The sequence below is a fragment of the Rissa tridactyla genome, chromosome 10 (genome assembly GCF_028500815.1).
Source record: "Rissa tridactyla isolate bRisTri1 chromosome 10, bRisTri1.patW.cur.20221130, whole genome shotgun sequence".
Taxonomy (NCBI): Eukaryota; Metazoa; Chordata; class Aves; order Charadriiformes; family Laridae; genus Rissa; species Rissa tridactyla.
This window is the reverse complement of record NC_071475.1, coordinates 16,001,942-16,022,837: the sequence shown is the minus strand read 5'-3', so window position 1 is coordinate 16,022,837 and position 20,896 is coordinate 16,001,942. Positions and strand designations below refer to the sequence as shown.

The 20,896-nt window shown below is 50.8% G+C and overlaps 1 protein-coding gene across 2 annotated transcripts in view; it reads left to right on the top strand.

The window, feature by feature from the left end:
- The window catches only part of SRGAP3 (SLIT-ROBO Rho GTPase activating protein 3), a 122,013-nt gene that overhangs the window by 87,324 nt on the left and 13,793 nt on the right, over positions 1-20,896 (top strand). For both annotated transcript variants that reach the window (XM_054216181.1, XM_054216182.1), the window contains exons 7-15: positions 4,510-4,731; positions 5,246-5,347; positions 5,603-5,800; positions 7,166-7,250; positions 9,714-9,741; positions 13,204-13,306; positions 15,998-16,058; positions 16,467-16,544; positions 17,658-17,792. In XM_054216181.1, coding sequence (XP_054072156.1) covers positions 4,510-4,731; positions 5,246-5,347; positions 5,603-5,800; positions 7,166-7,250; positions 9,714-9,741; positions 13,204-13,306; positions 15,998-16,058; positions 16,467-16,544; positions 17,658-17,792 — 1,012 coding nt within the window. The remainder of the gene's footprint in view (positions 1-4,509; positions 4,732-5,245; positions 5,348-5,602; positions 5,801-7,165; positions 7,251-9,713; positions 9,742-13,203; positions 13,307-15,997; positions 16,059-16,466; positions 16,545-17,657; positions 17,793-20,896) is intronic.

Genomic DNA, 20,896 nt, shown 5'->3' with positions numbered 1-20,896 from the left:
ACATTCCTCCTAAGATCTGAAGATACTTTCAGGTATGAGTTAGGCTCTCACATAGTACCCAGCCTGGTAAAACATTATTTCACACTCTGTGACAGACACGTCAAGTTACCTTTTAGCTATTTAACCAGTGAGGAAATGAGACAGATGCATCAGTGGTTTGGAAAGCATTTCGTTCTCTCTGGAGCTCAGTACTGTTGCAGCCTCGGCTATGGAAAATGCCTCAGCATGTCTGCAGAGCTTCATCGTGCCTATTGAATCCCGTCAGGTCCCTCTGGAGCCGCCAGTTGCTGTCCCCACTGCCGGCACCTCTCTAGGAGATGGTGTCTAACCGTGGGGCTTGGAGCAGTCAGCCTGGTGCGTGGGGGGGCGGCTCTCAACCTGCCCAGGGCAGTCGGAGCAGCAGGGCTCTGCAGGGATGTCTGCCTGTCCCACGGGCACGGGGCAGCTCTCTGCCTGCCGCTGAGGAACGACTGAAGGTCACTGCTGGAGTGTGGAGTGGTTCGGGCTCCCATATTTTCCACCTGCTGGGTGTTGCTTGGTTCTTAAAATGTGCTTGTTTTCCTGCGCTGGTGCAGTTTGGTGCCTCGGCTGTGGTCGGGGGCACGGCTCGCTCGCCACCCTGTCGATTTAGACCATCCCAGGCCTGATCTTCACAAGAGGTCACCCTCGGCATGGCAGCGTGACCCACTCCTGGGGAAGAGCTGGCTCACCCTTAGCTGCCTGATGGCGGTTGCCCAAGGGAAGACATTGAGATGCTCGTGCAGGGTTGGAGACCCGCTGGCTTTCCTCCTGGATTTGGGCAAACCTTTTAATATCTCTCTGTTTCCACTCCCGTGTTTAAAATGGGGTTACTAGCAGTGGGGTGAGTGGCCAGCAGTGGTCCTCTGCAGCCCCGGCCCCTCCTCCCGTGCAGTCTGTGCTGGGTGGTGGGAGACACGCACACATTTGGCCACTTCCACCACGTTTTGGCCAAACCCAGCTTGTTTTACCTCCGGGGGTGTTGGTTTATTTCTGAAGTTGAACACTGCAGTATTTCCACCCCTTGCAGGGCTGTTACCAGACTTAATGAATTAATACAGGACGAGCTTTGAGCTCTCCAGATGAAAGGCGCTGCAGAAGGGCTAAGGATTACTATTTGTGGTTCTAATTTATTTTCCATCAAAGGGATGAGAGGGGTGAGAAAATGCCATTTGTTCTGGAGCTGGGAGCAGGAGTTTGAAGTCTTTTTTTTTTTTTTCCTTTCTTTTTCTTTTCCCCTCCCCTTTGTGTGTTTCTCTGAGAATTTCGTGGAAGTCCCTGCTCTGTCTTTTCTTCTCCGGGCAGCGGTGTGTGAAGCAGCCGGCCCAGCGCTAATCACCAGAGACTTCAAGGGCTGTAGCGTGTTAGGAAGGTGCCTGCCCTGGTTTTCAGTAGCAATCGGTTTCTGCGTATTGCAAAAAACTGCTAGCTTTGACATGAGTTCAGCGTTCAAAGGAAATGAAAGATTTCACATGGAATTTTTTCTCAAAAGCTTCTGGCGTTACCCTGAGCCTTGTCTCCTTGGGTTTTATGGCATTCAGGAGTTTTCCTTTGCAGTAGCTCAGTTTTGTAATTGTAATGCTTTGGGAATTCCCACCCTTGAACAGTGGCAGATATTTTCTCCTGGCATTATTTTTTTCTAGCCAAGTGGCAATAAATTCTGAGGGGGTGGGATAATGACAGTAAGGGGTTGGGAGATGGGCTGGGAAATAAGAAAGATATGGGCCTGTTGGAGAGGGGCCAGAGGAGGCCATGGAGATGCTGGGAGGGCTGGAGCCCCTCTGCTGGGAGGACAGGCTGAGAGAGCTGGGGGGGTTCAGCCTGGAGAAGAGAAGGCTCCAGGGAGACCTAGGAGCCCCTTCCAGCCCTTAAAGGGGCTCCAGGAAAGCTGGGGAGGGACTCTGGGTCAGGGAGGGGAGCCGTGGGACGAGCAGGAATGGTTTCACACTGGAATAGGGGAGATTTAGATGAGATCTGAGGCAGAAATTCTTTGCTGTGAAGGTGGTGAGCCCCTGGCCCAGGTTGCCCAGAGAAGCTGTGGCTGCCCCATCCCTGGAGGGGTTCAAGGCCAGGTTGGACGGGGCTTGGAGCAGCCTGGTCTGGTGGGAGGTGTCCCTGCCCAGGGCAGGGGGTGGCACTGGGTGGGCTTTTAAGGTCCCTTCCAATCCGAACCATTCTGTGATTCTATGCTAAAATTGCAGGTGGGTGAGACTCGCAGTGCTGTAACAAGGTTTCGCCCCAAGTGGTGAATAAAAATTCACCCTCATTCCTTGTTTTTTATGTTGCTTGCTGATGTATGAAGGCAGAGCTATACCAGTCCTTAACTGCCCATATTTTCAACTAATAAGATTAGAAGCTCAATAGAAGTCGATAGTTCCTGCAAAAATCCTCATTATTGCATGTGTGGTTTCACTGCTTTAAAAGACTAGATGGGGATAGGCAGGCTGCGCTCGCCTGTCTGCGAGCAGGAATTGGCCCGTTGTGGTTTTACTGCTGCTTTTAGCCCAGACTAAACCAAATACAGCTCTGCGTGTGACTTGATCTGAGCTGAGCGTTGTCTCTTCAGATCGGCAGGAAGCAGGAGATGACTTCTTTGGTTGGAGCTGCTTGTGGCACCAGCTGAGTTTTCGTATTTCACTTTTAGTTTATCAGTGCTGATGTTCTGATGCAGAATCACTTTTTGTGCCTTTCTGCATCGGCTCAGTAATGCCTGTGGATGCTATAGAGCTGGAGAAGGTGCCTCTGAAATGCCAGCTCCCACCAAGGAGTTCTGCTGCTGGGGAAAAGTTGGTCTCGTTTTGGGTCGTTGGGATTACACTAGCAATCTTCTCTTTTCTGTAGCTGTTTGTGCCAGGCTGGTCCTCCTGGCAGTTGTTTGGGGGGGCTGCACTGGGTTGAAGCCGGCTCACCGCGTGCCTGCCCGTTTGGTTTGGTTACAGCTCAGACAGCGAGGGCTTCCTACTCCTTCTTTAATCTGTGTGGCAGAAAAGCATCTTATCTTCTGTAATATCAATTGTCCTCTGGTAGTTTTCATGTAGTAACAGTAATTCGCTGGCAATGGTTAGATTGGTGCTCTGTGCCATGGGAGGTATTTCTCATGGGGTCCCTCTGTTTCTCCCACAGAGGTGTCTCTGTGACCCGCAGCCCTCCTGCGCCTGGGAGTATCTCTGCAGATCACGGGGCTTGTGTACCACGCTGGGCCGTGCCCCGTAGCCTTCCCCGTCCCCTGCCAGGGAACAGGAATGAGTGCACTGGGGACATATGGTTATGAACTTCCTCACAGAGGAGAAAGCCATAATTATCTAACTTTACGTGCTCTGTCAGGAAATCCAACCCTCTCTTATGTCCCAGAAATAGAGGTGCTTCAGTTTTGGACGGCAGCCGTTCACTGCACTCTCCTTACAGCCCCACGCGCGTGGCTCAGGCTGATGCGTTGCATTCCTCCTGCTTCCAGCAGCCTCTCCTGGCCTCGCCTTTCCCTGCAGAACAGCAGCTGTCAACCTCCAAATTTTGGGTGCTTCTTCGGTGCCCATCCTTGCCCTGCTGCCATGGCCACTGTCACACAGCAGAGCCTGCCGGTGGGAGCGGAGCGCTGCAGATGTTTGCGCGCGTTGGGGCTCCCCTTGGGCATGGGGAGGAGAGTTGCTGGGAGTTGCTTGTTGCTCTGCTGTGATTAAGTGTTCATTGCAGCAAATCCCTGTGCTGTTGCTACACTTAACATGCCAAACTCAATTATATTCAGAAGAGAGTTTAAAAACAGGCTTTTGTCTAATGTACAGTATTTTGGCAGCAATTAGCTCCGAGTTTTATCATTTTCCCCAAGGTGAACATGAGAACGATCAGTTATGCATGAGAAGCTGCTCCGTTGTGAGAGAGGAAGGCAGCTTCCTAGCAAGGGGGAAAGGGTTTGCATATGCTGCAGGACACGCTGTTCAGTGCCACCTTGCTTAAACGTCCCTCTGTATCTGATAATTTTGGGAAATGGTTTCTTTGTGCAAGAAGAACTTGCTGGGCAGTTCACAGGGCAAGAAGAAAAGCACTGGGGAAGAGCAGTGGCACGGGCCCTCTGGCCATTTCTTTCCTGGGGGATCTGCAGGGCACAGGTTTGGTGGTCATGCTGGCCCCGGGGCTGAGCAGGTAGCCAGGGAGAACCCTGCTTTTGGATGATTTTTTTTCCTCTGTCCTGTCTGAGAAGATCCCGTGCCCTTCCTAGGGAAATGAAGGGTGTTAAACCCTGGTGCCGTGGTGAGGGTCCAGCGCAGGGTCACTGTACTGTCTGGCTGTGTGTTCCCTGGTACCTCTTCTCTTTCAGTCCTCTCTTCTTGCCTTTTCATAAAGTATTGCAGTATGCTGTTAAATACACCCTGGTACAACAGGGCTGGTGTTTTTCTGGGACATACAGTGCTTTTTGGGGCTTTTGATCTACACATGACCCTCCAGAACAAGGGTGGGGGTGTTTGTGTGACCAGACCCTTCCTTGGTGTTTCTCAGTGCTGTGATCTGGGATTCCATGCCAGCCTCGCTCGGACCTTCAGGACATACCTGTCTGCCGAGTACAACCTGGAAACCTCCCGCCACGAGGGCCTGGACATCATCGAGAATGCTGTGGACAACCTGGATGCACGGAGCGACAAGCACACCATCATGGACATGTGCAACCAGGTCTTCTGCCCTCCGCTGAAGTTCGAGTTCCAGCCTCACATGGGGGATGAGGTAGGTACTCGCCCGAGGGGCTGCCGAGGGGCCTCGCAGCCTGGCCTGCACTGGCTTCCTCCTCCTCTTAACTGTCGCTGTTAAATTCTGACTTCTTATCCCTTTATTCTGTCTTCACATGCTGCTATTCGTGTTTCCTTTCTTAATGAGACACTTGGCTCATTAGGGCTCCTCCTTTCAGTCTGTCTCTTGCTCCATATCTCTCCCAATTAGGAAGCCTGTGGTTTGATTCTCAGCTGAACTACCCAACAGATTTGTAAAGTGGAGCTTTGATTTACCTGCCGTAATTGGAAGACTTCAGAGTGCAGCTTTCAAATGCTGGGTAGAAAATGCTTTGTCCTGGCCCATGTCCAGGGCACTGCTGATTAGAAACTGGGCGACACAGCCTCCCTGGAGGCTGTGAGGAGCTTGTGGGTGCCGGAGGGAATCATTTAGGTATTTAAATGCGTATGTCTGGTCAATGGCTGACCCACTGAATGCTCTCTGTCTCTCTCTGGCACCGCTTCTGTCTCAGGTGTGTCAAGTCAGTGCCCAGCAGCCTGTGCAGACTGAGTTGCTGATGCGGTACCACCAGCTGCAGTCGCGACTGGCCACCCTCAAGATAGAGAATGAAGAGGTAAGAAGTCGCTCTGGGTCTTGTGTTTGGCATTGTAGGCAGCATTGCTCAGCCTTTTACCCATTATGCAGGGGGTTTCCTGCTGTGCTCAGGTGTGGAGTCCTTCCAGCGACGGTGCTGAGAGCTTCCATTGACTGCAGCCGGTGCAAGAGCAAGCCCAGTACTTAGGAGCTGCCTCTCGGCCAGTTGTTTTGGCTCAAGCTGTGTCACTTTCCCAGTCTGCTCCAAAACCATGCTGTCTTCTATTTCTGATAGGTACGAAAAACTCTGGATGCCACAATGCAGACTTTGCAGGACATGCTGACAGTGGAAGATTTTGATGTTTCAGACGCCTTCCAGCATAGTCGCTCCACTGAGTCGGTCAAATCAGCTGCATCAGAGACCTACATGAGTAAGATAAACATCGCCAAGAGGAGAGCCAACCAGCAGGAAACTGAAATGTTCTATTTTACAGTGAGTCTCATCTCATGCGATACAGGACACAAAGCATTAATTGCTAGGGCTGAGTCCCATTTTATGGGCTCATTAGTGGAGAGCAAGAACCAATTCAGTCTCTTTAAGTATTTGTCTTCAGTCGGAGTTGGGGTTGGAGTGCATTTCTCAATGGCAGGGCAGCACATAGGGACTGACAATCCAGTGTCTCCCTTGTTCTTCATTATGAAGGAACAACTGGAGCAACCAGTTGTGACCAAAACCGGAGAGAAATCGGTAGGAGTGGCTCAGAGCAGGGCGGCAGACTCCAGCCAGCCTCGCAGTGTGTCACCGTTCCGTGGCTGTTCCTGGAGGCCTTGCAGATTTTGAACCATCATCCAGGCCTTCCTCTTCTGGCCCACACAACTAAAATCTGCCCCTGGCCCACGGGTGAACTAAAGGGTCGTTTGCATCTCATCAGAGGACACGAGAGCCTGGCTTCGCAGTGCCCGGCTGGTGTGTGTGCGCTGGGTGGAGGCAGCTGCGCTGCGTCTCCCCCGCAGCCTGGGGCCGGTACTTGGCTTCCAGGCAGACCTGAGGTGCTCTGTTATAGTACTTGAAATGTAAGTAGTAAGCCATCAGTTCAGCAGAGGTAGTCCTCATTTCAACATGGTCAGTAGGCTAAAGTTAATAGCATCTTGTGATATATTACACATGCATAGAAAAGCTTCTACTTTGTCTCAACAGTGTTATTATTCCAATTCGGGGGGAAAAGTTGCAGTTTTCGTTATGAGTTGTGCTTGGGGTTTTTTTAATGCTTTTTGCAAGAATTTGATCTCTCCCATTGTCTGTCTTTGATTTTTCCATCTCTGTCTCCCTCACTCCTCATCCCTGTAAAATTACTCACTTGTGTTACTGGGTGTCAAACAGTCCCACAATGAAACGAGAAGCTGTGCTGCGCAGTTAGTGTCGCCCGGTGCATAAAGCGTCTGATGGTCCTTGACCTGGGAAGGTCTCATGCACTGGGAGTTCTCGCTCTGCAGCACTTGCTTGCACAAAGGCAAAGCGCCTGTCGGGGGAGGAAGAGCCCCTTTCATTTTCCACGCCATTCCCAGAAGCCTGACAAAAGAAAGCTTGCTTTGAACTCTTTTCTTTGGAGCTCCTTGCGTTCCCAGGCAGGAGGTGCAGCACCAAGGAGACCGGGCTAATAAGATCATCAGGACTGTGGCGGGAGCGGTGAGAAGCGATTAGACCGCGCTCAGCCCTGCGGCGCATCTGACGTCTGGTTTGTCAGAGCCCCTCAGCCTTGCCGAGCCCCCTCCAGCAGCCCCCGGGCAAAAGCGTACATCAATTATGGGCTATTTTTGCCAAGAGTCTTAATCTTCTTTGTTTTATTTTTCATTCCAGAAATTTAAAGAGTATTTGAATGGCAGTAACCTTATCACGAAGCTCCAGGCTAAACATGACCTGCTGAAGCAGACTCTTGGAGAAGGTGAGTCGCGGGGTTAGGTCCAGGGGGGAACATCCTGACACGTGAGATGACTTTAAACCAGGTAGCGTCTTTCAGTCTTACCTGCTGACGGTTTCCTGTGTGGTTTCCTGAGTGACTGATGGCTTCTATGGTTGGCTGCCACTATGAAGTTTAACCAGTGATATGCAACATCATAATTTCCCAAAATCTTACACTGTGTGCCAAAGTGCTGTGTTACTTCTCCAGCCACAAAGATGTTCCCACCCACTCCAGCCCTCTGCCTTTTTCCTTTCTCTCCCCCTTCTTCCCCTCTTAGTGCAGCCCTGAACACACGTATTTTCCTGTCCTTGGTGCCATGCTGCTTGTTACACATTTGCCAGCAGCCGTGTTGATTTAGTAGGCTCCTTGCCCCATTGACCATGGGTTTTTGACTTGCTCTAAACCAGAACTGCAAAATCGTCCTCGGTTTTAAAACTAACTTCTCCATAGCAGGCTTTTATTGCTCCAGATAATTTCACGAGTTTGGTTTAGCGCACCTAGACACACACAGGCTTCATACAACAGAGCGGGCAGTAACTTCTGAGGGAGGCAGGAGCGCGTGCTCCAGGTGGGATCCACCACTGCTGGGCAGGGACGTGCAACCACGTCCCTGGGAGAAGATTTTAGCTCTTTTAACGGGTTTAAAAAATTGCATTATTTCCAGTGTAAAGAAGATGGAGATGAGTTAGTGTCCTGATTTTCCAACAGAAGGCAATATATTTCAATTAAAATACACAAATGGTCCATGGTTGTGTTTTAACAATACAAAAATTGGACTCCTCATCTCAGTAAAAAAAAAAAAAAAATTAAAAAAATAGCTTTTTGTTGGCTAGTTTGCCAAACATATTTTCTCTGACAAATTTATTTAGCCTTAAAATCCACCTTCTAGTTAGATCCTGTGGTAGGTTCCACTCAGTGAACGCTGGGCCAAGTCAAGGCACAGAATGTAAGCACAAGGAAGGCTGCAGGGTTCCATACCTAGGGCTCCAGTAACACATTTCTTTTCCCAGGAGTTTCAGTGCTCCCTGTGGCTGCCTTAACCCCTCGTCACCCCGCACAGCAGGTCAGTGGCAGCCCTTCTGTGCCCTGCCCGAGGCAGCCCTGCTCCATGGTGGCAGGGCCAGGCTTGTCCGGGGCTCGGTGGGGCTGGATTCAGGCTGCGACAGATCAGGGGGATGGAGCCTGCGGTTCACAGAAACCGGACCCAGCTAAGCTCTTCCCTGAGATCACAGATCTTCGTACAGAGAAGAGCTCTGTGTATTGGATACGGTGCTAAGGCTCTTATGGATTGGTGCAAGAAGTGATGAATCTGTTGAAGATTGATTTGATCACCGTTCTGGTGATAAGAGCCATACGATGCCCTGCTTAGGAGGAAGAGTGCAGGTCAAGCATTTTAATTCTCTGGAGTTGTGCAAAAGCAGCCATGGAATATTTTCACATGAAAACTTTCTGAGTTTCTCCCAGGCCATGGGATCATCCTGCTCTGTAGGCGTTCAACAAATATTTAGCCCAGAAATACCAAATGCTACATTTCAGCATGAGCTGATTCTCATTAGGAAGAAGTCTGGGTTTGCAAAACGCTCATGTGGAATTTTTTTTTTTTTCAGTGAGGAATTGGCTGCAAGCTTGCTTTCCGCAGGTGCCAAGGGAGAGCAGGAAGGAGGCATGTGCAGCCAAATGCTTCCTTTTATGTGTCTTAGAAAAAGGAAGAATAAATCAGCTTTCCTGGCCTTGGGAGAGAGGCGCAAACAGCATGTGAAATTAGTTTAGTTTTTTTCAGTGGATTGACAAATACTCTAAAAAATGAACAGATCTTATCAGTGGTGATACGCTGCCGTTTATATGAAATCCAAGCACTAAAAATACACGAAGGGAATGAGAATACTGACAGCCAGAATAGAGTCTGCCTGATCGTGATTAGATGGGCTGTTATCTCACAGGAAAAGCTGGGGAACTGAATGCTACGCTGCATTCAGGTGCTATTAGTGGTCCTCCACGAGGCAGTTGGATAATCTCGGTGGCCTCCCCAGGGGCTTCAGCCCTTATCAGACACCCCCTTTCCTGTTCAGGTTGGCCAAGCCCCAGCTACTGTAAATGAGCACTTACTGCAGAGGACCTGCAGCGCATCTGGTTATTTACAAGATGGGCTTCATATTACAAATACACCTTTAATATCAGGGGGAATTGAAGATGCTTTCTCTCTCTTGTGTCTGCGTCTTGCATTTCCAGTATCTCGTGTAGTGGTGGGGGCTTGTATAGCAACAAGCTCGGCATCTCCCCAACCTGTGGGGCCCTTGGCCACGTTCAGCTTCTTTTTGCCCGAAGCCATTACCTTGGGCCTTCCAGGACCAGAAGTGAGTGCGTGAGTGCCTGTGCGAATGTGTTTGAACAGTCGCTTGGTGGTGACTAACATGGAGAGATGATGGAAATTGTGTTTCTTCATAGGTGAAAGAGCCGAATGCGGAACAACCAGGTGAGCAGTTCCTTCCACTTCATCTGCTTTTGGGAAGGGCTCGCTGTGGCCGGCGGAGGGTGGCCATGGGAAGGGTGGTTTGCTTTGCTGCTGATAGAGCTTGGCAGGGTTCAGACTGAACCGTCCTCCAGCTGCCCTGTGCTGGCAGGCTCCCCACATCACTGCCCTGCTTCTCAGCTGCATTGCCTGGAGTGGGTTAATTAGGGTGATGACAAACAGGCCCTTGTTTTCGGTGCAGTGTAATTTCTAGCTGACTGGCTCTGGAGTGCCTGGAAGTGCTGTGTCAGCACGGTGCGGTGCCTCGTAGCGTAGCTGAGGTGGGGTTGTGTTCACACAGTGCAACACAAGGGTGTCCACCCACTCCCTGCCATCCCTCTTCATTTGAGGATTTTGATACATCCCCAGAAACCTCTCCCAGCGCTGGCAGCTCTGCCTAGGGTGCGGAGCAGGGCTGTATTGATGGACTTTCATCCCTCTGCAGCAGGAGATAGTGCTAGGGGTGAATGTGATGGCGAGGAGGCTTTGATCTGTGTCCAGTCCATAAAGCATCTCCGCAGAGCTCTGGTGGCTTGCTAGGAGTGTGCCGGTTTTCTAACAGTAAGACGCGGGCCAGCAAAGCCTCCAAATGTCTCCCCAGAACATGCGCAGCCACTCTCTAGGTTATCTTTTTACAGCCCTGCTTCAGTGTTTAATAAAATTTGCAATACCAGCAAAAACCCCATTCCATGTTAGAAATGCTGGAGCAGATGGTGGGGCGCAGGCTGCCGTAGCAGAGGGCAGCGTGGTGGCAGGGAGCTCCGCTCCCTCACCTTCTGGCCGGAGGGGGACACTGCTGCCGGCGCCAGGCCCAGTGGCTGCAGGGCTGGGCACCTGCTGGGCTGCAGTGCTGGGCAGCCAGGTGCCATGAGAGGACAGAGGGACCTTCCCTGCCCCGCGCAGGCCGGGGAGCGGGGCTGCGTGGTGTGTCATGGCACTGACGTGCTCCAAGGTCGCTGCATCTCCCCGTGGGTCACAGCAGAGCTGCCCCGCAGCCCCCCGACGCCCCGGCTGCCCTGCACGGCCATGGGGGCTGCAGACACAGCCCTGAGGGGAGGTCCCTGCTCTGGGGGTGCCGGGCAGGGCGCTCTGCTGAGCACAACCTAATGACCAGGTGAAAATCACAGGGAGAGTTTGCGCTGGAGCACTCTGTGTGTCGGGAGCGGGTGCCCATGGAGCGGTGGTGTTGCAGGCCAAAACAATCACAGGAATGAATAACAGCCTCCTACGCGAGGGATGATGGCACACCTCCCCGCTGCTTCTGTTGCTTTTGTTTCAGCAGTTGCTTTTACTTCACAAAGGAAAACAAACAAGAGACAATCTCCTCCTTGTGCGAGGCAGCGCAGGAAGCGTAGGCAGAACGACCTTCCCAGTGGCTGCAGGCGGAGGCCAGGCTGTGCGGCCACTCGTGCCAGCGCATCCCCGGGGACAGGAGGTGGCACGGCAGCCCAGGGCAGTGGGGCTCCAGCCTGCAGACTGGGCTGCTCGGCCCAGAGACAGGCGGGCAATTGTGTGGGCAGCAGTCACTTCTGCTCCTCAGGTACCAGAGGAAGCTGTGGGAGTGTAGAGTCAAACTGCTTAATTAAAGGCATCTGGTTAAGGAACCAGCGGATCACAACTGTCACCATCATAGCTCTGTGTAAATTGTACATGCCCATTTGACTCTGCTCTGTGAGAACTTTTGCGCGAAGGCTCCTAGCACTCGTTTTTGTTTGCAGTCATGATCTCTCCTCTGCCGACATCAATGTAGCCTGCGGGTAGAGGACAGATCAGAAATCCTTTAGAGGTTTTTTAAGCTATTTTTTTCCCTTTTCCAGATCTGGGCACTTGGGTTTTAATGTTCTTCATTAGCGGAAGAAGAAATCAAAATGTGAATAGCATTAATGAAAGCAGCCCTCCAAAGTCCTGATCACTGCACTAAAATAAGTCAGACGTTTCCGTGGCCCCACTTCCAGATGCAGTACGTGTCTCTGACCCTTGCTGAAGTCAACAGGGGCTTCAAGGTCTGTTCCCGTGAGGGATGAGGACCCTCAGTCACTGGCTAGTGGGGGTAGGGTCACAGCCCCTCCTGATGCACGTGCCTACCTTTTCTGTTCTTGGAGAGGTGCTGGTGGGTTTGCTCCTGTGTGTTGACAGGGCTCATCTTTTTGTTTGGTGGTTTGAATCTCGGGAATGCCTGCCAGAAAGATGAAAGACCATTGACCTCCCTGTGAATGTCTCCCAAACAGAAGCTGGCTACAGAGAGGTGGACGTGGTCCCACTTTCCTCTTTCTGTCCATCTATGAGCACAATGAAGTCCATTTAGGAATAAACAGGAATACCTCTGTGTTTTCCAGGGGTAGCTGTGGTTTCTTTTGGATATATCAAGGAATCAGTTGAGCTCTTCAGCTGCTCTTGGTGCTTTTTCAGGCTGACATAGCGCTGAACTGGTGGAGGTAGGAGGCAGATGTTAAAAATCCTGCTGAGTACCAACACCTTTGTTTTACTTCTGAAATGTGATCCCTGGTACTAGTGCAAACATTGAGCAGCAGTTTTGATATTTGGCATCTCAGAGAGGGAGAATTGTGTCTGCAGATTGTGGGTACCAGGCAGTTGTGACCAGCTGTGTTTAGCAGCTTTATTACTCTCTGGCTTGAATGGGGTGAGTTCTGCATGAAGAGCATTCCTGATCGCCCATTGTTCATTCAAGCTGTGGTTGTTGGTTTAGTTACTGCTCTGGCACTGTCTGAGTTCTGGAGATGACTGGTTTTTACAGTAGGAACTCGGTCTTTTCAGAAGGCCCATAGCAACAGCTCATTAGTTGCTGTACGTGACTGCAGCTGAGGTTAGAATCTGTGTGATAGGGAAATACTGGAAGATTAAGGGGATGGAAAGTGATGGGTATGTTGGCTTATTGCTGTTAAGTGTTTCTATTATCAAGATTAGTTTGAAATTATTACTTAAATAGAGGCTGCAGGCTTGACCTTGACTTGAAATTGTGTGCAGCGTATTGTGAACAGCTCTTGTTTTGCTCTGGGCTGCCTACAGGTAGCTCTGCTGCCCACTTGGATGGACGCCAGCTGTGCCTGGGCTCAGCCTGGCCTCTGGGACCTGCAGAGGCGAGGCCATCGCGGCACCGGCTCCAAAATGAGTTAGCCAACTTAGTGCGAGGGAAGCCCGCCCCAGGCTGCTGGGAAGGGCTTTGCAGTAAGCAAAGGGCACGTCTTCTGGCGCTGCGGGCGCTGTGCGGGATGCTGGAGCCGCGTCCGTGGGGGGACACAGCTGGGGGGATGCTTAAGCGTGAGCGGCTGCAGAGTGTCAAGTCCTCACAGAGGGATTTTTCTGTTCGATTTATTTTTCATTCTCAGTCATAACCTTTGAGATCTCACCCTGTCATTGCATTTATGTTGGTGTTTTGTTGATTTCTTTTGTTCCATTTTCTCCCAGGCCCCCATGTCTTCCCCCTAAGCCACAGAAAATGAGGAGACCTAGGCCTCTCTCAGTCTATAATCATAAACTCTTTAACGGCAATATGGAAACGTTCATTAAGGTACTCACTGGCTGACAGTAAGAGTTTATGAACGCTGTGAATGTAATGGTGGCTTTCCTGTCCTAACCGCTGGCTGCTTTCCTTCCTCGGCGGGGTCTCTCTGGTCCGCCCTGCACCCAGTTGACGTGGCCAGTGCAAGCTTTGCCTCGGTGACGATTTCTCTCCATCGCTGTCATTGCCCCTCATGTGTTCCTTACATTACCCATCCCATCACCACCCATGTGCCCCGGGGCAAGGGTAGCAGTGAGGACCCTCATGGCTGGTGGCCGTTGGCCATGCTGGCCGGCTGTGCGGTGCTGGGCGCTCCTGGCTGAGCATCCCCATCGTCCAGCGCTGCCTCCACCCGTCCTGGGAGGGAAGATCAGACAGCAGGGACAGCCCATCCCGGCACCTTCAAAGGATCAACAGATCCCCCTGCCTTCCCTTTTTCCACGCATTTTTGGTGGTCATCTTCCTCATGGCTGAGGGGGGAAGTAAAATAACTCAAAAGCTCCCAGAAAGTGTCTCCCAGTTGTAAGGACTGACAGCCTTCAATTGAAATACTGTGCATATGGGTGGCTGCATGGGAGCGTAGCCGTGCTGTCCTCATCCTTAAACAAAATATATTAATAATAACCAGCCGGGCTGGCTTATCTCAGCGCTGCTGCTGATGGCGGCTACTGCCCTCTCGTACGGCTCAGTACTTGCTGGGAGTCTGCAGGCCCTTCCGCACACGAAGAGGAGGGTTAACCCGCAGGGAGGATGGGCGAGAGCCGTGTCCCTGCGGAGCCCCGAGCCTCTCCTGAGGGGGACCGTCACCTCTGGGTGCACCAGGAGAGGTGTCACCACAGCTTGCGCGCTGACTGCCACCCAGGCCGGCAGCCGGCCAGCGCCATGGGCTCAGCTTCCAGCGGTGGAGCAAAGTGATTCCTGAACGGCTGCTGAGTGGTCTCCTCCAAACCATCGCTGGTGATGCGCGGCGTGCATCCTTCATAAATGTGGGACGGAGTATTTTCCTCATGTAAGCTGGGGTGAGCTCAGATGAACTCAGTTAATACCAGTGCAATCCCCATGGAAGGGACTGCTGCTCATCCCAGGAAGTTACCCAGAAGGAGAGATTTGAGAAGAAAAATGAAGAGATGGGGACGTGGGATTTGTCCCCAAGGATACCTCCAGCTATCTGGCTGCTGATCCTCCGAAATCCAGCACTTTGCTCTTGCCTGGCTGTGGAAGGATTTCCAGAGGAAGCGATGCCGTTCCAGTTGCTCAGGGTGTTTAATCCTGCACTGAAGAAAGCTTTAGTGAAAATACTGTAGGAAGCAGTAATGACAAACTGTTGGATTTGGTAAACTAATAGGCATTGTCCGGCTACGATTTATTCTCTTAGGCTCCTTTAGTGCAACCATAAGCCTAAGGGCAGTGTTTATAAACCGTCCACTGTCACAAGTAATATACAGGCCCAGCTGACAAAGCCGGTAATCTCTTTAATACTTGCAATTATTCCTTACTCAAACTGATTTTTAAAAAAGCAGTGCTCATTAAAGTCCAGCCTGTTCAGCACTGTGGAGGAGGCGTTAGCTGCAGTGCTCTGAGCGGAGGGGTGTCCTGCGCCTGCGGACCCCTCGGTACGGTGCTGTGCTGCCGGGTCGTCCCCGAGGCCGTGGGAAATGTGCAGGGCTGCGGGCGGCTGCCGGTGCCCCCGTGCCGGGATGGCTCTCTGCACCCGGGCAGGGGTGGCCATGGCCCTGGGCAACTGTGGGTGCCACCGGTCCAGGGAGGGGAGAAATCCGAGAGGCTCTTTCTGCCGGCTGCCGAGGCTCAGGTGCAGTGTGCCGGACGGGGTTTGGGAGGGAGGGTGGACAGCCTGAAGGCCTGCGTTGGACCTTGCTAAGCTGCCATTGCATTTGAGCGTTCATGGCCTCCAAAAGAGATGCTTACCTCTAACTGAACTTATCCTTGCTTAATCTTTTCTTTTTTTCCCTGCTCTGCTGCTTTTTTGTGTTCTCAGAGGAAGGAGGAATGCACGAACGAGAAACCAGGTATTTACTGGAGGCCCGTCTACGAGACGGAGTAGATGAACCAGAGAGTTGCAACTGTGCTCTACTGGAAAAACAACCAAAGCCCCTAAGGAAAATAAATGTCCGATTAGGCAGTCAGGCACAGCTCACATTCCCCCTTGAGCTCCTTCCACAAGGGGCCTGGAGAGAAGCAGCTTTGGAACAAAACCAAAAACTCATTGCAGGTTCAGATACAGCCAGTTCCTTTCATACGCTGTGAGGTTTTGGGGTTTTTGTTTTAGCATCTGCTGACAATGGCTCTTTCTTCAGGTGGAAATATTGTTGTAAGCTCTGTTACTGGAAGCTTATTTCATCAGACAGGTACAGCGCAAGTTTTATTTTGGCTCAGCATTACACCTTTGAAATGGGATAGCTGAGATCCTGTTGCATCAGTCCCCTGCCTCAGCCAGATAGCAGCCAGCAGTCTTTCACACGCTTTAGTGAGAGCTTGTTTTGTGCATAATGGACTGCACATAGTATACTCAGCACTTTTTGATGGCTTGATGTGTGTAACGCCTCCTTTTCTTGCCTGTCTTCTTACTAAACTCAATGGCACTGATTTTCAAATCTCTGTTTTTGCAGTCCTTAATGCATTTCCTGTGCTTTGGTATCAATAAACCAGTAATTTTTTACTTTTTCCTTTCCTTTCATGAAGGATTCAGGACAGGCTATTCCGCTTGTAGTAGAAAGCTGCATTCGCTACATCAATTTGTACGGTAAGTTGATTCCATAATATCAACAGAGGCTTTCTGCGAAGGAAATTAAGTACTGGTAGCCAGCAGCGAAATACAGTAGAGATGCCTGCAGCCCTTGCTACCTGGGCTCGGGTTGTAATTGCAGTGGGATTGACTGTAGCAGCATTGGATGACTGGCAAATATTTAGGTCTTGTCAGCACTTATTCAGGTTAAACTGTTTGTTTGGGCCCCTGGCCAACGGGAGCCCTTTCAGTGCTTTGATGTGGGGAGTCTTGGTTGGAGAATGTGGGCAGCAATGAGTCGTAGCAGGCCATCCCCTTCTTGCTCTGAGCCTTTCTGGGTGCATCGACTCCTCGTTTCTGCTGTTCTTTACCAGAAAGCACTGCGTTAACAGTTATAGAAATCTTTTCTGTGATGTTCTTTTCCAGGCCTTCAGCAGCAGGGCATTTTCAGAGTCCCTGGCTCCCAGGTGGAAGTCAACGACATCAAGAATTCGTTTGAGAGAGGTGGGTGGCCAGGGTGTGCAGGCCCAGCGGGACGCCGTGTCCCAGCAGAGCTGGCTGGGGGCAGTTGGTGTGTGCTGGGTGCCTTGGCCGTTGTGCAGAGCCCGTGCTAAAGGCCTTTCTGCTGCCAGCGTGTAGCAGTACTAGGTGTCTCAGTACTGTGTCTCCAGCAATAGCAGAGAGTCACTTAGCGAAAGAGTATATGAAAAGTAGGGGCAGGTGCAGAGGTCTCTTCCACAGTTTTAATTAAGAGTGTGAAAGGCTCAAATGAAAGCCATAAAATAGTTTGTTGGGGATCCATTTTGCTCCTTCTGCAGCAGTTTGTGAAGGGAGGAGCAGCTTTGCCACGTGTAGCTGGTGGCAGTGTTGGCTGTGGAGTTGACAGTTATCCTGTGGAGAAAGTCACATCAAAGGTGTAAGCCTGGCGAGGCAGGGCAGAGCAGTCCTGCTGTCACCGGGTGACAGGGAATCTGTGAAAGGGACAGGCTGGATGCGGGTAATGGCCTCCATGGCATTAATCTTTGAGCAGCATTGGAAGGATCGGGGCGAAGGTGGCCAGGCCAAGGGATAAGGCAGTGGTGAGGTTGTCAAAGGCGGGAGGACTTGCACATCCAATTTAAGAGGAATTGGTATCCGAATCCCTTAGGTTTTGAAAGCCTTTTATAGATTTAAGTCAGTACAATGGTACCCAGAACTGTTCAGTCTATTCCAGAGGCATAATTGCATCCTCCAGCCGAGCCTGTCTTCTCAGGCCTTCACCCACCATCGTTTAGATCTGCTCAGCTCTCCGAGCTGTTGCCATAAATGCAAAAATGCACTGGGCTGGGGCTGTGAAGGAGGACCGATTGCTAACGTTTTCAGGAAAGGTTTGAAGTCTCCACAATGAACTGGGTTTTTGTAGGTAGGGCTATAGCACGTCTCAGCGTGATGCTGTGTAACAGAGTGCCTTCTTAAACTCTCCTCTTGCTGCAAAATGCATCGCATTACCATTGCACACACAGGAGGGGTTTCTGAGCTGTGGGAAATTCTGGGTTTCCACTGAGTTCGGGGAAAAACACTTGCTGTGCTAGTTTGACTTGACAGTAATGCTGGAAATAAAACCTCTTCTCTGGGCAGGTGAAGATCCCCTTGCTGATGATCAAAATGAACGTGACATTAATTCAGTGGCTGGAGTCTTGAAGCTGTATTTCCGTGGACTGGAAAACCCCCTCTTTCCTAAGGAAAGGTTTCAAGATTTGATATCTACTATAAGTAAGTACATGTGACAGCTCTTCTCAGAGAACAGGGTGGGACAAGAGAAGCAATAAACAGGGGGCAAGTACAGCTGAGTTTTGCAAATAGCAGCCTAGGCTGTAAGAAGGGCTATAGGTTGTTAGGAGAAGATGTTAAGAGTGTGTATTGGCAGCGCTGGAGGCGAGGGAGAGGTAAAACATCTTGCTGTGGCTCTTTTAAATTCTTCCTAGCATCACAAGGATCGCCAGAGAGCCATCTCCAAGCTTAGGCCAGTGGGCTGCACACACAGCAAGCCCACATACATGTTTGCGAGTTGCATGAGGGCCATTAGCTGCTTGAAGAGGGCCGGCTGCTGTCCTGCCCGCGTGGAGCTCTGTGAGAACGGCGGTTCCTGAGCCTGCCCATCACCTGCCATGCAGCCGTGGCACTGGGGACACAAAGGGGTTTTGCTGCTTTAGCTCAGTGTCTTCCACTAAACGTGAAGTGAAGGTCAGTAGCTCCTGGCTACTCAGAAAGCTTCTCCCACCCTTGAGTCTGCAGGCTTGGTTTCAACCTCTCTTGCTCAGCTGTTCTCCAGGTGTTTGCTGTGTGCGTTTCCTGTCCCGAAGGAAACCAGAAAGTGTTCTGGGACATGAGCAGAGGTAGAAGCTGAGGGGTTTTAGTCACAAAGCGTCTGGGATTGATGTCAGGGAGAGCCTGATTGCTTCTTGTTCTGTCCTGAACTCTCCTCCCGGCTCCACTTGTTCCTCTGCAACTGAAGAATCAGCTATCCCAGCTGGGGTTTATTTCTCTCAGTACCTTGTAGTGATGACATTTATTTATTGGCGAGTCATGGAAATTATTCCCCTGGGGGAAAGGAAGAAGACAGAATGAATTTGATGTTTCAGAGATGATGGAGGAGCGTGTTGTTCGCTTTGGCTACAGGATGACTTCATTGTACAGGAGCAGTGTCGGGGTGGTTTTGGGGGTTGGAGTGTCTGGGTCTGTGGGTAGCTTGAGGGAACTGGCTGGTGAACACGAGCTGAACTCCTTCGTTTGGCTTTCACTGCTCACGGCTCCTTCCCCCCTCCTCAGTGTTAGCGTGCATTAACTGCTGGAGATTTAGTGATGTCAAGAAAGACAGATGATATCTAGAGGGGAATGACACAGGGATAGGCTTGTTCCAGGAGGAGAAGAATGTGCTCCTGTGTTTCAAGAGCAGTGTTTGATACAGTAGCTTCAGGAGATTCACCGTTGCCTTTCAGTCTTGATGTGTAGAAGAGCGCAGCACAGCTGTAACGCAGCACACAAAGAAGCTGGTTTTGCACCAGTTTCATGCCTGGACAGGAGCTTTAGCCAGCCTTGCAGCGCTCGCACCGCTGCCCTCCCCGAGGGGCAGAGTGGGGACCCTGGGAGGGGACAGTCCCCAGAGAAGGGGCCGGGACCCTGGGAGGGGACAGTCCTTCGGGGCCAGGAAATGTGACTGTGTGCTTGCAGATAGGCTTGGCAACCATCCCTAATTAATGCCAATTTGCACAATTTATTAAGCTTTTGGGAGCTTTTTGTTGCAAACATCATCTGTTAATTTTCTGGATATTAGTCTCTTCTCTCTTTCTTTATTTTTTCTCTTTTTATCAAGAATGTTTCTTTTCCTCATCTTTTCTTTCTTTCCCTGCTGCTGTTGCTACCTTCCGATTAGGGAAAGACAGATTGATTCTATGATAGATTTTAAATGAATTAAACTGCCTTGTTCCAAACAAAATTCTGACCTTAAACGCACGTAAGTGTAGGCTGTCTAATAGATGTCCCAAGCTGAGCAGATTGGAGAAGCCTCCCTCCTTTGAGAACCAGGGCTCAGTAAAATGCCACCCTTGCTGCAGGATGTTCCGTCTCATTTTGTGATTACAGCGGAAAGGTTAAACGCAGCCGAGCAGTTTGGGCTCTCCTCCACAGTGCCTCACAAAGCTACTGTGATTGCCCGTGCCCTGGGTAAGGTTTTCCGAGCGAGGGTTTTGGGGCAGGTGCTGCTGCGCGTGTCGCCTGGCCCCCGAGCCCCGGGAAGCTGTGAAGCTGCATCTTTCCCCGGTGTGCTGGGAAGCCAGGCTGGGGAAAGGCTGCTTTTTCCTTTTGCCTTAAGGGCACTGAGAATTTACATGGAAGCGTTTCCCAAATCCACGTGAGAAATGGATGGATAGAAAAGGCACTTTGTTTGCAAAGGTTCATTCAGGGGGGTGCCTGTATTGTCAAGTGATTGATGATTACTCCATTAATTCCTCTGAATTACAGGCGCTTGAAACATTTCTGTGAAGTGAAAAAAGGCAAGTGCTTCAAGACAATTTGTTCCTCTGGGTTTCAGAACAGATATCTACTGTTGTAGGGTTTGATCCAGTTCTTATTTATTTGATTTAAAAAAAAAAAGTCCTCTTAAATAAAACCAAACTGAAGAAGTGGGGAACCCAGTAAGCAATAACAGGGGATAAACACATTCCTCAAAAATTTCCAAAATTAAATTATTATAAAGATTTCCATCTTTGGACTGAAGCCAAATTTTGCTTAGAATTTTTGATCAAATTGCAGACCAGATACATGTGGTCAGTGAATTTTATTACAATTAGCAAATGTCAAAGTTTGATCCAGCATAATAAAGTAAGCATCTCTGCGCTCATGGGGCTTATTCTGTGAGGCTGAGTGCTCGCAGGAAAGCTTCGGTAATCTTTGCTTTCTGTAAAATAAAAGCCACAGGATTAACTACCTCCATAATACACTGAGCAGATACTAGCTTTGAAAAAAGAGTAGCTGCGGGGGCCGGACTGTGCTGTGGTGCTGCGGGACGGCGCTGAGCCCCCCGGCGGGGCGGTGCGGGGGGCTCCGGCAGCTCTGCAGGCGAAGGTGGGGGCTGCATCAGCGTCGCCCTGGGGCAGGGCTGCGGGGGGCCGTGCGGGGGTCCCCGGGTGGGCTGGCACCGAAAGCAGACAGCTCTAAGCCACCCTCCTTCCTGCAGAAGGAAACCATTTTCCGATAGCAGCTATGGGGTTTGTGCGCTGCGATGGAGAGAAGAGAATCTTAAAGTGCTGACGCAGAACTGGTTCAGCTGGAAGTCCCACTCAGACCAGTGGGAGACTGGAGCAGAAGGGCTCAGAAGG